The sequence below is a fragment of the Lathyrus oleraceus genome, chromosome 6 (assembly GCF_024323335.1).
Source record: "Lathyrus oleraceus cultivar Zhongwan6 chromosome 6, CAAS_Psat_ZW6_1.0, whole genome shotgun sequence".
Taxonomy (NCBI): Eukaryota; Viridiplantae; Streptophyta; class Magnoliopsida; order Fabales; family Fabaceae; genus Lathyrus; species Lathyrus oleraceus.
Window position 1 is genome coordinate 357,315,626 of NC_066584.1, and position 12,617 is coordinate 357,328,242.

Sequence of the window (12,617 nt, forward strand, 5' to 3'; positions counted from 1 at the left end):
TGGAGTAAAACTCCCAACTTAAAATCATTGCCAGTTTAGTGGGCATCAAGGCATAAGCCTTCAACTTTCAACTTAAAATTTTTGCCAATCCAGGCCAACGTGGTGTGAGCAAAAGCCCCATAATTTTGCCAATCCAGGCCAACGTGGTGTGAGCAAAAGCCCCGACTTAATGCATATGAATGTATATGGCATGTACGACTTGAAAGTTCAACAACATAATAACAACGATAACATAACAGCTTTTTCAGCAACAACAACTTAAAAATCAACTTTGGCTCATCAGCCTACAACTCAGCATTTTCAACACAACAACTTGTATTCAACTTTGGCTCATCAGCCTACAACTTAATATTTTCCACAAAACAACTTATCAACATATTTGCATCAACATTTCACAACATAGACTCCACGAATTTATTTATCACAATTGGATACAATAGGCCAATCACCAATTACACTTACATCATAAAAATCAACCATTTTTACATACTGCAACAGTGTTAACCGGTTAACGCTATAGGTTAACCGGTTAACGCAGGAAAATTACACTTCCAGGCAAAACGCAACAGTGTTAACCGGTTAACGCTATAGGTTAACCGGTTAACGCAGGCAAAACTCAACATTTTTCACAATTTATAGCAGTGTTAACCGGTTAACGCAGGCGAAACAGCAGTTCCTGCGCTAACACAAGGCAGAATGCAGAGTTTCCGCATTTTCCGCCGTTGGAGGACTTCCGGACCTCCGATTCAACTTCCGTAAAAAGCTATACGCTCAGAAATTCACAATACACTCAAACACAAATTCAATTTCAGCTTTAATACAACTCATTCAACATAATTTCTCAGCATTCTAAATCCCAATTAGGGTCAATCGACGGCTTATCACTACCCATTACATGTTAATCGATAATACCCATTAAACGACGATAAACCCCCCTTACCTTAACAATCCGGCAACTCTTCGAGCTTCAAGCTTTTCCGTTCTCCAACCTTTGCTCTACAGCTCCTTCTCTTGCCCTTTTCCTCTTTCACGATGTTTCTCTGCTTTTTCACGTAAAACCCTTCTGTTCCAAAAAATGAGACTCTTTCTCTTATTTCCAACTTATATATTTTCCAAATAATTATTACTCCAAATAATAATAATAATAATCCAATAATTCAACTTTATTTAATTAAATTAATAAAATAATATTAACTCAATTAAATAATTCTCTTATTTTAATCGGGGTGTTACATTCTCCACCTTTAGTATCTTCTGATTAGATGGTTTATGTGGATCACCCAGAGCAGTCGATGTCATATAAGGATATGACACCCTGAAGTACTATTAGATGTAGTCGTGTGCAACATTCTAGTCGTTAGGAGGTATAATATCATGTGTCACATAAGGTACCAAATGATTAAGGTAATAATCATACATGGCACCCACACCTCTGCGTGTCATAGCGTGAGGAACATACTTTGATGGGTCTTTGAGAACAAACTGCATGTAGTCGAACTACTGCATGATACACTCAGGTAAATGAGGAAATATCAGACGTGACCCACAAACCAACCATCTAGAGTAGAACACCATGTAGTCCAACGAACGCGTCTCATAGTGGTCTATGTATGCTTGGAAGTATATATATCCTCTGCTACGAAGCAGTTAAGATACAATTTGAATGGTTCATCACTTGCGTATTTGATTAAAATAACGTCCAAAGATGCATCTATGTAATTTTTTTGGACATAACCTTAAGACTTAGTTGAAAAACTAGTGTAAATGAAATACGTCGGGAGATGCATTTCCGGATTCTATAAGTAGTTTTCGTTTTTCACTATGTTGAGAAATAATTAAGAAATTCTCAAATATTATACATGGGCCAAAGAGACGAGGTCGTATTCATATCAACCTTCGGTAGTGTTATTTGTTTGGTTTAAAAAATATTACAACTACCCGAAATTTCAGAATTTCTGATAAAAAATTTTTTTTGTATCCATACCGAAAATTTCAAAATTTTCGATAAAAAATCAAATATGTATAATTATTGAAAATTCTAAAATTTTTGATAATTCAAATGAGATTTTGTATTAGAAATTTTAAAATTTTCATTAAAAAATTCCTAAACTTTAATTTTTTAAAAATATATTGATTTTGAAAATTTTCAATATTATCATCTTAGAATTTTCAAAAATCCATTTGAAAATCCTCTAAATTTAAAAAATAATGAAGTAATTTTATAAGGGCAATATTGTCTTTTCAGGGTGGCTAGAAGAAATCTCCCATTGTAGGGGGTAAAGAAAAAAAAACATCGTCTTCCCCAAATCTCAATACCAGTTTTCTTGCAATTCGTCATTTCACATATCAGAGGAAGAGAAATTGAATCGATTCATCACATCAGAAGAAAAAGGTGTGTAAAATGGGTGCAGATGAAGTTCACCTTGACGATAAATCAAAGAGAATGCGAGATCTGTTATCCAGTTTCTACTCTCCAGACCCTTCCATCTCTTCTAACTCCACTGGCATCACTTCCCCCAAACACACCTCTATCGATGACATCAACTCCTCTGAATTCGATCCCGATCAATACATGAACATACTCGTAATCTATTCTCCCCTTTCCATAGTTCATCTCTATAATTTGATTTCATTTTCGTTAAATTGAATTACTCAATTGATTCATTTGAAAGGTATATAAGTCCAATTTGGAAGGGTTACTTCAGCGACATGTTGAAATGGCTGCTGAAATTAAGAATCTTGATACTGATTTGCAAATGCTTGTTTACGAGAATTATAACAAGTTCATTAGCGCTACAGATACTATAAAGAGGTATTTGGATCTCTCTTTTTCTCTTGATTTGTTTAGAGTGTGTGTTGTGTGAATGGAAGAATCAATATATTTTGCTTTTGTTGAACAGGATGAAGAGTAACATTTCAGGGATGGAGACTAATATGGAACAGCTTCTTGACAAGGTAACAGTAGCTTTAGTTTATAGAGTTAAATTTTGTTGTTGTTGTTGTGTCCTTATATTGAAAAGAAGCAAATGAAAAGAGGTCTTATGAAGCATGGACACCTTCAGGAGTAGGGGTGTGGCGGTGTCTACACGCGTTGGTGTCCGTCACTTGTATGGCACTTGTCGGAAAAGTCACACGAGTGTCCCCAAAAATAGCTTTTTTATTTGCTTCGACACTCTTTGAATCAGTGTCAGACACTAATACAACACGTGTCAGACAATTCAGACAAGTGTTTACAAAAAAAACATACACATTTAAAAACATCACACATTTAAAAGGGTTAAGTATGTATTGAAGAAAGAATTCAAGACATTAATCTTGATTAGAATATTTTTAACTCTTTTAATAATAGATGGATAAATGAAGCTTAAATATTATCAAATATGTAGCGGTGTCGGTATCCTATATTTTTGACATTATCAATGTTGGAGTGTCCGTGTCGGAATCCGTGCTTCATAGAAAGAGGAAGATAAGAGATTTGAATTTGATAGGAATCCACATTTTTCCCTGGTGTAGATAATGTCTGTGCAGTCAAGGAGTGACAATGTGAACACTTCATTATTTGACAAAAGGGAGCATATTGAAAAACTTCATAGGACTTGCAATCTTCTTCGGAAAGTTCAGGTACTAAAGCAATTGTCCACATCACTGTTCACCGAATATTTAGCTTTCCACATATCAAACGCGATGCAAGTTGAGGTTTTGCTAAATGGATGTAATAATGAAATAATTTATTGTTTCAGTGTGGTCCCCTGTTGAATTATTTGTCTATATCTTTATATGTGCGATATCTTTATTTTCTTATAAGTGTTTATGTGATATGGCTGACGCACTTTTCACTCCGTCGAAGAGTAGTTTATATATGATCTTCCTGATAGACTTGCCAAGTGCATCAAGTCAGAGGCGTATGCAGATGCAGTTAGGTTTTACATTGGAGCAACACCGATTTTTAAGGTTTCTTTTGCCATTACATTGTTTCTAATTCATTCCCTTGATTACTTTTAAACGGAACATATCAATCCTGGTCTTAGATGAAATATCTTGGTTATGTATCCTCTTTGTCAGGCATATGGAGATTCGTCGTTTCAGGACTGTAAGCAAGCATCTGAAGAAGCAATAGCTAATGTAATAAGAAACTTGCAGGTATAATTCTAGCATCTTGTCGGGATCTTTAGACATGGGCCAATCAGCCAAATTCAAGTCAGGGGGTGATATGGATTATTTAGTTGTTGAGTTATTAGTCTGCTATATTCTATCTCTCTTGTATCTAGAATAGCCATATCAATTCATAACATGGTGTGACAGACACCTTTGGTGGATATCCATATGCTTATCTTATTTAGTTATCAAATTCATAGTAAAATTGGACAGGATTAACTTCTCTGCTCATTTGTTAAACCTTTCTAATCTAGTTTTCCCAACATGGGCAAAACATATAAAAAACTATGAAGCACTCACATAGGACATAGTCAAACACTAGTGCAATATATAGTGCACTGAGACACACACAAACATGTGTATTTTAAAATTGATGACTTGTCTATTTTTAAATAATGTGTCACTTGTGAAACGTGGCAAATCATCTTATAAAAATCTTTGGAGGATTCATCTCATAACGTAACCCTTATTAGAAATAATTCCAAAATAAGAAGACAAGTAATGTCTTTTAAAACTACTAGGGGTCATTTTACGACTTTATGTTTTAACGAATAAAGTTTGTGTTTCATATATTTTAATTGATTTCAATTTTCAAATATAATATATGTTGACTTTTAAAAAAATATTTTATTCTTCAATCATAGAACTGTTCGATCGAGGGTATGTATTGGCTCATTCTCTTGGTCCATCTTCAAGCCGTGTTTGAGCTGAAAAAAGTCGGTTTTTAAATTGACATGCCAACATGGCAGTTTGAGAGATGTCATGCTTTATAGGATGACAGTCAACTTTAAGTCAATGTTATGTTGAAACGATGTAATTAGTTTATTAATTTTTTTGAGATTTGATTTCTTTTTCTTTCCCTCTCTCTAACCAGGGGAAGCTATTTTCAGATTCTGAATCCATACAAGTGAGAGCCGAGGCTGCAGTGCTCCTTAAGCAGTTGGATTTTCCGGTTTGTACAGTTTTTTTGTTTTTTTTATGGAATGTCATTTTGTATTAGCTAGTAACTATTTTCTGAATGTTTACTTTAAAGAACTTTCCTTATGACGTGAAATACTTCTTTTTATTGATCTGTATGGTGAATTTTGGGTCTTTCATGCCCCTCCTTTTAATAGAGAGAATGAATGAACACTATTTTTTTTAGGTGTTACTGATTGAGTTTATAATTTATTTGATAGTAGGTTTTCTATTTGTTGGCAGGTGAACAATTTGAAGGCAAAGTTACTTGAGAAATTAGAACAATCCATTACAGACATTCAGCTGAGCCCCGAGGAAATAAACAATGCTTTGGGAGACTCTTCTCCTTCAGCATCTGCTCAGAAGGTAACTATTAGCAGAGCAGTATGTTTTTGTTTATTGTCTTCCTTCCTTGCCCCTTTAATCGTGGTTTTATTATCCTATCTTGGTTACTTAAGATGTTAACAGCAAACAGCATTAAAATTATGTATCTTAAATACACCATTTCAATCAAGATAGTGATGATTCTGTGAAATAATATACGGCTCTGATCTGAACAATGTGGATACCTATCTAAGGAGTACATCCTTATAGAAGATAGATTAACGCTGCACTTTATGAGAAGATGATTTGTCTCTCTGAAACTGTTAAGGTTCATGTGATGGATTTGAATATCGCCGACTCTGCAAATAATAGGAAATAACAAAGATAGTATCACATATAGTATGAGCGACTTGCTATTCAAACACAGAACCAAACATCAATTCCCAGACACTGTATATGCCATCATGCAAAAAATGCCCATCAAATATGTATTGGCACAGATTCCAAGGTAGATGGAAAATATAAAAATCCAACAACCGTATTTATTACAGTGTAGATGTCATTTTTGTATTTAATAAGCATATCTCATAGTATGATGGTTGTTTAATTGTGTATAATTATCTATGGATAAATGGAATATTTATAATTATAGGATGACTATTCTGATTATATCCAAAATTCTTTTACTTAGCCTAATTTACTTTCAGTACATATGTTTTATTTCATATCTGATACTATGAGATTGATAAATTAAAATTGTTTCTCTTCCATTTCCTATTATAGGCAACAACTCATGAATTTATGGAGGCAGTTCGTGCTCTTTTAGTAATATTTCCGGATTCAGAAAAGCAGTTGATCAAACTCGCTCAAGATTTGGTTACGAAGTTAGTATTTGTATCTACCATAGGCAGCCAATTTATCCACTGTTGGTAAAATTTGTATATCATGCTCACTTTTTCAATGATCGCTAGAAATTTTGTAATTGCAAAGGAATACGTGAAGACACGGATTCACCCAGCAGATCTACTCGGGGTTCTTCGTAAGGAATACAACTTTGCTACTTTCCCAATTTCTAGACACATGCTTGATGGATTTTTGGTTTTACTTTTAGTTCCACATTAAATAGACGACGTGCCACAATGATTTTTGAATCCTATGTTTGTTATATAATATGTAAGTTTCGTTTAAATGGAAAATAACCGTAGTTTTAGTCCAATTTATCTTTGGCGCATTAAGTAAAAACTAACACTTTTGTTTTCAATATATTTTTTTTTAAAATCAAGCAATCTAGATTAGTTTCTTATAGGCCTGACTGTGTTGAAAGTGGCCTGTACTTTCCATGAATGCACTGCCATGTTCTCCTGGATCATATGCATCCATTTGGTTTTGTTGTCTTTCTGGATGCCTTTATTGCAATACGGTGTTTGTTTAACTATGTGTCTTCAATGATTTATTAGGACCCCAAAAAATACCGCCATTAACCCCATCTTTCGCTGTTATATATGCATCCTGTATACTTTGTGCTATATATGCGGCCTGACTATGATATCTTTAAAATGATATTTACAGGAGTTGTTTGGAATGATGTACTTCTGATAGATGAAGTCTTGCCAGAAGCAACTCTCTCTAACCATTCTCTTCAGGTTATCTATTGATGTCATTGGCTCAAATTTGATTCTGACCTGAGCTGTAGTTTTTCAATTCCACTTCCTGTTTTTCTCAGAGTAATAAATTTGGAGCCTATGTTAGAAAATAGATTTTCATTTATCAATCCTGAATATTTGTAGGCTGCAAGTGCTGTTGTTACGGTGTATGTTAGAAGTGCATTTTCTCATCTCCTGCAAGACATCTCAGGTTTGTTCTAACTTCTATAACTCAGATTAAGAATGCTGCCAATCTTTAGTTTTGGCTCTAAGTTTGAAATATTTACCGTACCATATCGTAGGAGAATTACAAAGTGCTGAAACTGAAAACTTTGCCCCAAGTTGACTGCTTGTTTTCTAAAATGACCAAATCACAAAATGATGGTTATTATGTTGTGACCAGTTCTTGTTTGATGTCTAACATGTAGTCTCGTCACATGATTGCTCGTGAAAAATCTGTTAAAGTTTTTACATTTATAACTATGCTGAGTTGGCTTTCTGTTTAATAGATTCCTTCTTACAAGTCCTGAAAAAGGATGGAGCAGAGCAGTACTCTCTTGAAGCTGTTCTTGATGCTAGTACAAAATCAGTTCTGCAAGGAGGCATGAACGTCTTGCTGGTGAGCACGTTTTATGCTCAGACCAGTCTAATTGATTTAATATAATCATGTATGCAAGCTTGCAATGCTATTGTGTAGAGTTTCTCTTATATTTGTTTTATTGTGTTTCATTTACATTTTATCTCTCTCCCTTCAGGACTTCCGCAAAATTTTAGATGATGACTCTGGGATCTTAGTTAGGCTAAGAGAGTTATTTGTTGATTTGGTTCAAGAAGGATTTCAAGACTTTTTTAGGCAACTTGAAGATCAGTTCCTCCTATTTTCGGGAAGAAATAATTCTTCAGCTATTCAAGTTCATGGATTGGCAGAGGGAGCTATCGTTGAAAAAGCTTTTCCTGGCCTTGTCCTAGTCCTGGCACAGTTGTCCGCTTTTATTGAACAAACTGTCATCCCCAAAATCACTGAGGTAAGGATCCACTTTGTAGACTTAGATTTGATTACTGAATTAGATCGATTTGTGTGGTTATTTTTCCTTCCATATCCTCACGAGTATTCCTTATAATTTTCCTTGTATCTTCAGGAAATAGCTGCTTCCTTTTCTGGTGGTAGTGTTAGAGGCTATGACTCTAGACCTGCATTTGTTCCTGGAGAAATCTGTAGAAAATTCCGCTCAGCTGGTGAAAAATTCCTGCACCTGGTATGCTTTCAAGTTCATATACTCTTTTCAATGGAAATGCTGTTCATGTGACAACTCTGTATATAGTTTTAGACTGTATTTGTTAGTAAACGAAGGAATCCAGAATCAATGAAATGAAAATAAAGGCCTAAATGGGTAGTTAAAGGACAGTAGGGAACACAATTTAGCTGAAACATTCACCAGTGTGGTTTCTTTTAAGGTCCGTTTGATTAGACAAAATAGTACAAGACAAACTTGTGAGTTACTAGTCAACTTTTTATCCTGTATGACATTATCTATGAATGTAGATCTTAATAAATGAGAGGGAGAGAAAGAAAGGATACAACGAGGAAGAGGGAGAGAGGGGAGAGAAGAGATTTGTGAGAGCGGGAGGGGAGAGAGAGATGAGATGAGATATAATATTGAGTAGAAAATAAAAATGGTAGTTTAGATAGCTTGTACTTGGGACCAAAAGTTGTCTCGTGGTTCAGTAAGAGACAAAAATTCACGTTTTTGCTGATTCTCTTGCCCCCTATTTTGTTCAGTCTCATGCCCGGTTTCTAAATCAAACAGGGTACAATAAGAGTTGTCATGTCCTGTAGTTTATTTTTTGGCAAATCAAACGCACCCTTAAGGTACTTGTGTCTGGTTTGATTTCCAAAGAAACTAACAAGCTTCACTTCTGTATTTTTTTTTTGTTTTGTTTTGTAGTGTTCATCCTTGAATGTTTTGGTTTTGGATGATATTTAATCTCATTCTACTGTTTAAGCTTCATTTACGTATACTGTTTGGTTCTTTTCAGTACATAAATATGAGAACTCAAAGGATTTCACTTATCCTGAAGAAGAGGTTTACAACGCCTAATTGGGTTAAGGTCAGGCTGTTATATGCTCTTCATTAAAAAAAATAGATTGGTGATTATCTATGAAAGAGCATTCTAAAGATTATTATTTACTTTATACAGCATAAGGAGCCAAGAGAAGTGCACATGTTTGTTGATTTTTTTCTTCAAGAGGTTGGTATTTATGTGTTTTCATATCAACCACGATGTTTTCTTTGCCATTGATTATGAAGTCTTGAATATCTTCACTCGGAGATACTAGTATGATTCTACCTCCTTCCTAATTACATGTCGCATTTGCTGAAATTTTTTATTTCTAATTACTTGTCGTTTTCAAAATCCAATGCATCGTTAATTAAATTTTGACAATAATACCCTTAGTTATTTATTGTAGAGAGAAAAATAGACGAAATGAAATAAAAATTGATTAAGTGTATTGGTGTGGAGGTCTCCTATTTGTTTTTTCTGTATGCAAGTTGTTTTGGTTGTGGTTCTTGTGGTGTGCTTTTGTTTGTTCTTGTTTGTTCCCTGTTTTTCATTCACCTGTAGCCTTCTGGTTTGACACTTCTTGTTGTGTTACCTTGTATTTTTCGGTGGGCTATCCTTTTATCTAATATATTATTTTACCATTAAAGAAAAAATGTAACAAAAATTTATTGGTTGTCTTAGTATGGGTAAAAAGTCAAAAAACAATAATAAAACAGGATCGGAGGGAATAGTAATTAATTGCTGTAAACTTGAGGAAGATTTTGACTTTTCTATTTTCTGTTCCAGCTTGAAGCTATAGTTAATGAAGTGAAGCAGATTTTGCCTCAAGGTACACGTAAGCACCGCAGGACTGATAGTAATGGGAGTAGTGTTTCTTCAAGGAGTAACCCCTTGCGGGAGGAGAAATTGGGCAGGTCAAATACTCAAAGGGCAAGGAGCCAGCTTCTGGAAACACATCTAGCAAAACTGTTTAAGCAAAAAGTTGAAATTTTCACAAAAATAGAATATACACAGGTATCGATAGTGGCTATCAAATTGGTGATTTAAATATAAGCAAATTGGTTGCAAGCCATGATATCATTTTTGGTGACAAACTGCAGGAGTCTGTTGTTACCGCTATAGTGAAACTCTGCCTGAAAAGTTTACAAGAATTTGTCCGTCTCCACACTTTTAACAGGAGTGGATTCCAACAAGTTCAACTGGATATCCTGTTCCTGAGGACCCCTTTTAGGGAAATAGTTGAAGATGAAGCTGCAGTCGACTTCTTGCTTGATGAGGTTTGGAGAAACAGTGTTCATGTGGTTTTAACTTTTCAAATTTGTGTTATGGTTATCCAGAGGCTCGAGTTTCTCCTATGCCTATTTGATTTTTTTTTAATTCTTTGCACAGGTGATTGTTGCTACTGCTGAGCGGTGTCTCGATCCAATTCCATTGGAGCCTCCCATTCTGGACAAACTTATACAAGCAAAGTTGACTAAAACCAAGGAACAGAGCACAATAATCTCTTCATGAACATTTTATTTGGACTGGAGGCTATGATGATATGGACATTTCATACATGCTGATATACATAAATACACGTTCAATCTTGAGAATATTAAACAGAGCTGAAGAGGAGTTGGAGGATGCCTTTGTAGAATTAGTGATGGCTTGGAAGTTGATTGCTTAGTTCCTTTTCTGTTCAATTTGTAAATCTCTTGTAACTTTGTGTAACATAATGTCACATTGCATATTGTTAGTAATTTTTAAGTATGGAAGCTAGGAAGTTGCATCCATTCATGACTCGAAACTTCAATTTTACTCATGCTTGGTGATTACATCCAAAAATTCGAACCTTTAGTCGATTTAAAAATTTACTAATAATTTATAGCTTAAATTTCAAGATTTAAATACAATTTTGATTCTCATATTCTATTTGAAATACGATTTTAGTACCACTATTTTTAAAACTGAGATTTTAATCTATCTGTTGGTTTTAGATTTTTTTTTCTCACAATCGAATTTAAGGTTTATTTTTTTGGGATATGTCATATTCATTAATGGTAAAATATAGGAGATGATGTGACATTGTTGATTTGGATTTGAAACTGAATTTTAGAAAATAAAAAATATACTACTACGTTGAACCAATGTAATAGGAAAATAATAAAGGCTTGTGATAAGATTTTGATCCGTTTATTATTGAATGTAATTTTACAATATTAATGAAAATGTCACATCGTAAAAGTAAATTTTAAATAGGTTTCAAAAAAATATTTCAAACTTGTGATACCGAGGATTTAAATTTTCCGATTTTGAATTGGGAAGAAAAATAATATTTTGGTAAAAATGTGAATAGAAGTGCGTTTAAGCCAAACTTAAATAATTTGTTTTGTTTATAACAATAAAAATAATTTTGTAAAAAAGAAATTGAATAAATAGTTTAATTATTTATTTTTATAAAATGTACTTCTTTTCCTCTCTTCTTATAATGATATTCAAGAATGAAAATTCCATTTAAATTGATATTATTAAATTGAACGTCATCATGAATCCTCATATGTGTGTGTAATATGATGAAATTCTTAGATTTGAATAAATTCTTTAAATTTTTAGTAGACAAAGATTTATTGAAATTCAGTAATATTAAATTTAGATATTATCAATTCACATTCTTTAAATTTAGAAAGATTTTTTTTAAAAAAATTATTGTTGAGAGATCCTTTAAATAGTTTATTTTTTTATATTTTAAAATAAATATGCAATATAGTCGACAGAGAAACCTCGTCTATGAAAGATTCTTTTATAGTATTTTTTTGGGGGGAACTTTCACTTTTTTGAAACATATAAGTAAAAAAGTAGGGATCTTTTTTAAAAATAATCATGTTTTTCTAAAAAATCTTAAATAGTCAATTTTTCTAAAAGAATTATTAAAGTAATTACTTTTCAAATCAAAAAAATTATCCACAAGAGAATGCTCACTTGACTGTGGCGCATGCATTCATGTTTTGGTCTAAGGCGTCATTGTCTATGACGCATGTCCTTAGGAGTAGACATGCAAATTTTAGAAGCATGCGTCGTTGCATGTGGTTTCTATGTTATGTTGATTTTTTTATTTAATTATTTTAACAATAAAATAATTATAAATAAAAAGTAATAAAAATATAAACTATAATAGTATTTCATCAAATAGAATTACACAATAATTTGAGAGAAATTTAATGACTCGCTTGATCGTAACGTCCACCGGTACCACACTCCGGTGCATTCGCTTGCCTTTGAGGTCTCTCACGATTTCCTTGAGGTGTTTGGGATCTCCTAGTATTCACCTGAGTCAAAGGTGATTGGTCGAGGTTCCTGGGATATTAGTGTTATCTAATAAATCTTCGATCATATCGCCCCAGCAGTCAGTGTTATCGTAATTGAGTTCGGTGTCCATATTGTCATAGTTGGGTTGGGTTGTTTGGGTTACGTGGGCGAGTTGGTTGGTTGAAG

General features: G+C 33.7%; 1 protein-coding gene across 1 annotated transcript; it reads left to right on the forward strand.

Annotated features, from left to right (window-relative positions):
* Positions 1 to 2,250: 2,250 nt before the first annotated feature.
* Positions 2,251 to 10,916, forward strand: LOC127097823 (vacuolar protein sorting-associated protein 51 homolog). The gene is made up of 20 exons (XM_051036301.1): positions 2,251 to 2,584; positions 2,673 to 2,812; positions 2,901 to 2,955; positions 3,514 to 3,621; positions 3,853 to 3,951; positions 4,063 to 4,140; positions 5,030 to 5,107; positions 5,356 to 5,478; positions 6,220 to 6,320; positions 6,408 to 6,475; positions 7,006 to 7,079; positions 7,224 to 7,290; positions 7,589 to 7,698; positions 7,835 to 8,104; positions 8,219 to 8,335; positions 9,117 to 9,188; positions 9,279 to 9,329; positions 9,930 to 10,157; positions 10,244 to 10,420; positions 10,533 to 10,916. The coding sequence occupies exons 1-20, from the start codon at positions 2,402 to 2,404 to the stop codon at positions 10,653 to 10,655; spliced, it is 2,322 nt and encodes a 773-aa protein (XP_050892258.1). The 5' UTR covers positions 2,251 to 2,401; the 3' UTR covers positions 10,656 to 10,916.
* Positions 10,917 to 12,617: the final 1,701 nt, after the last annotated feature.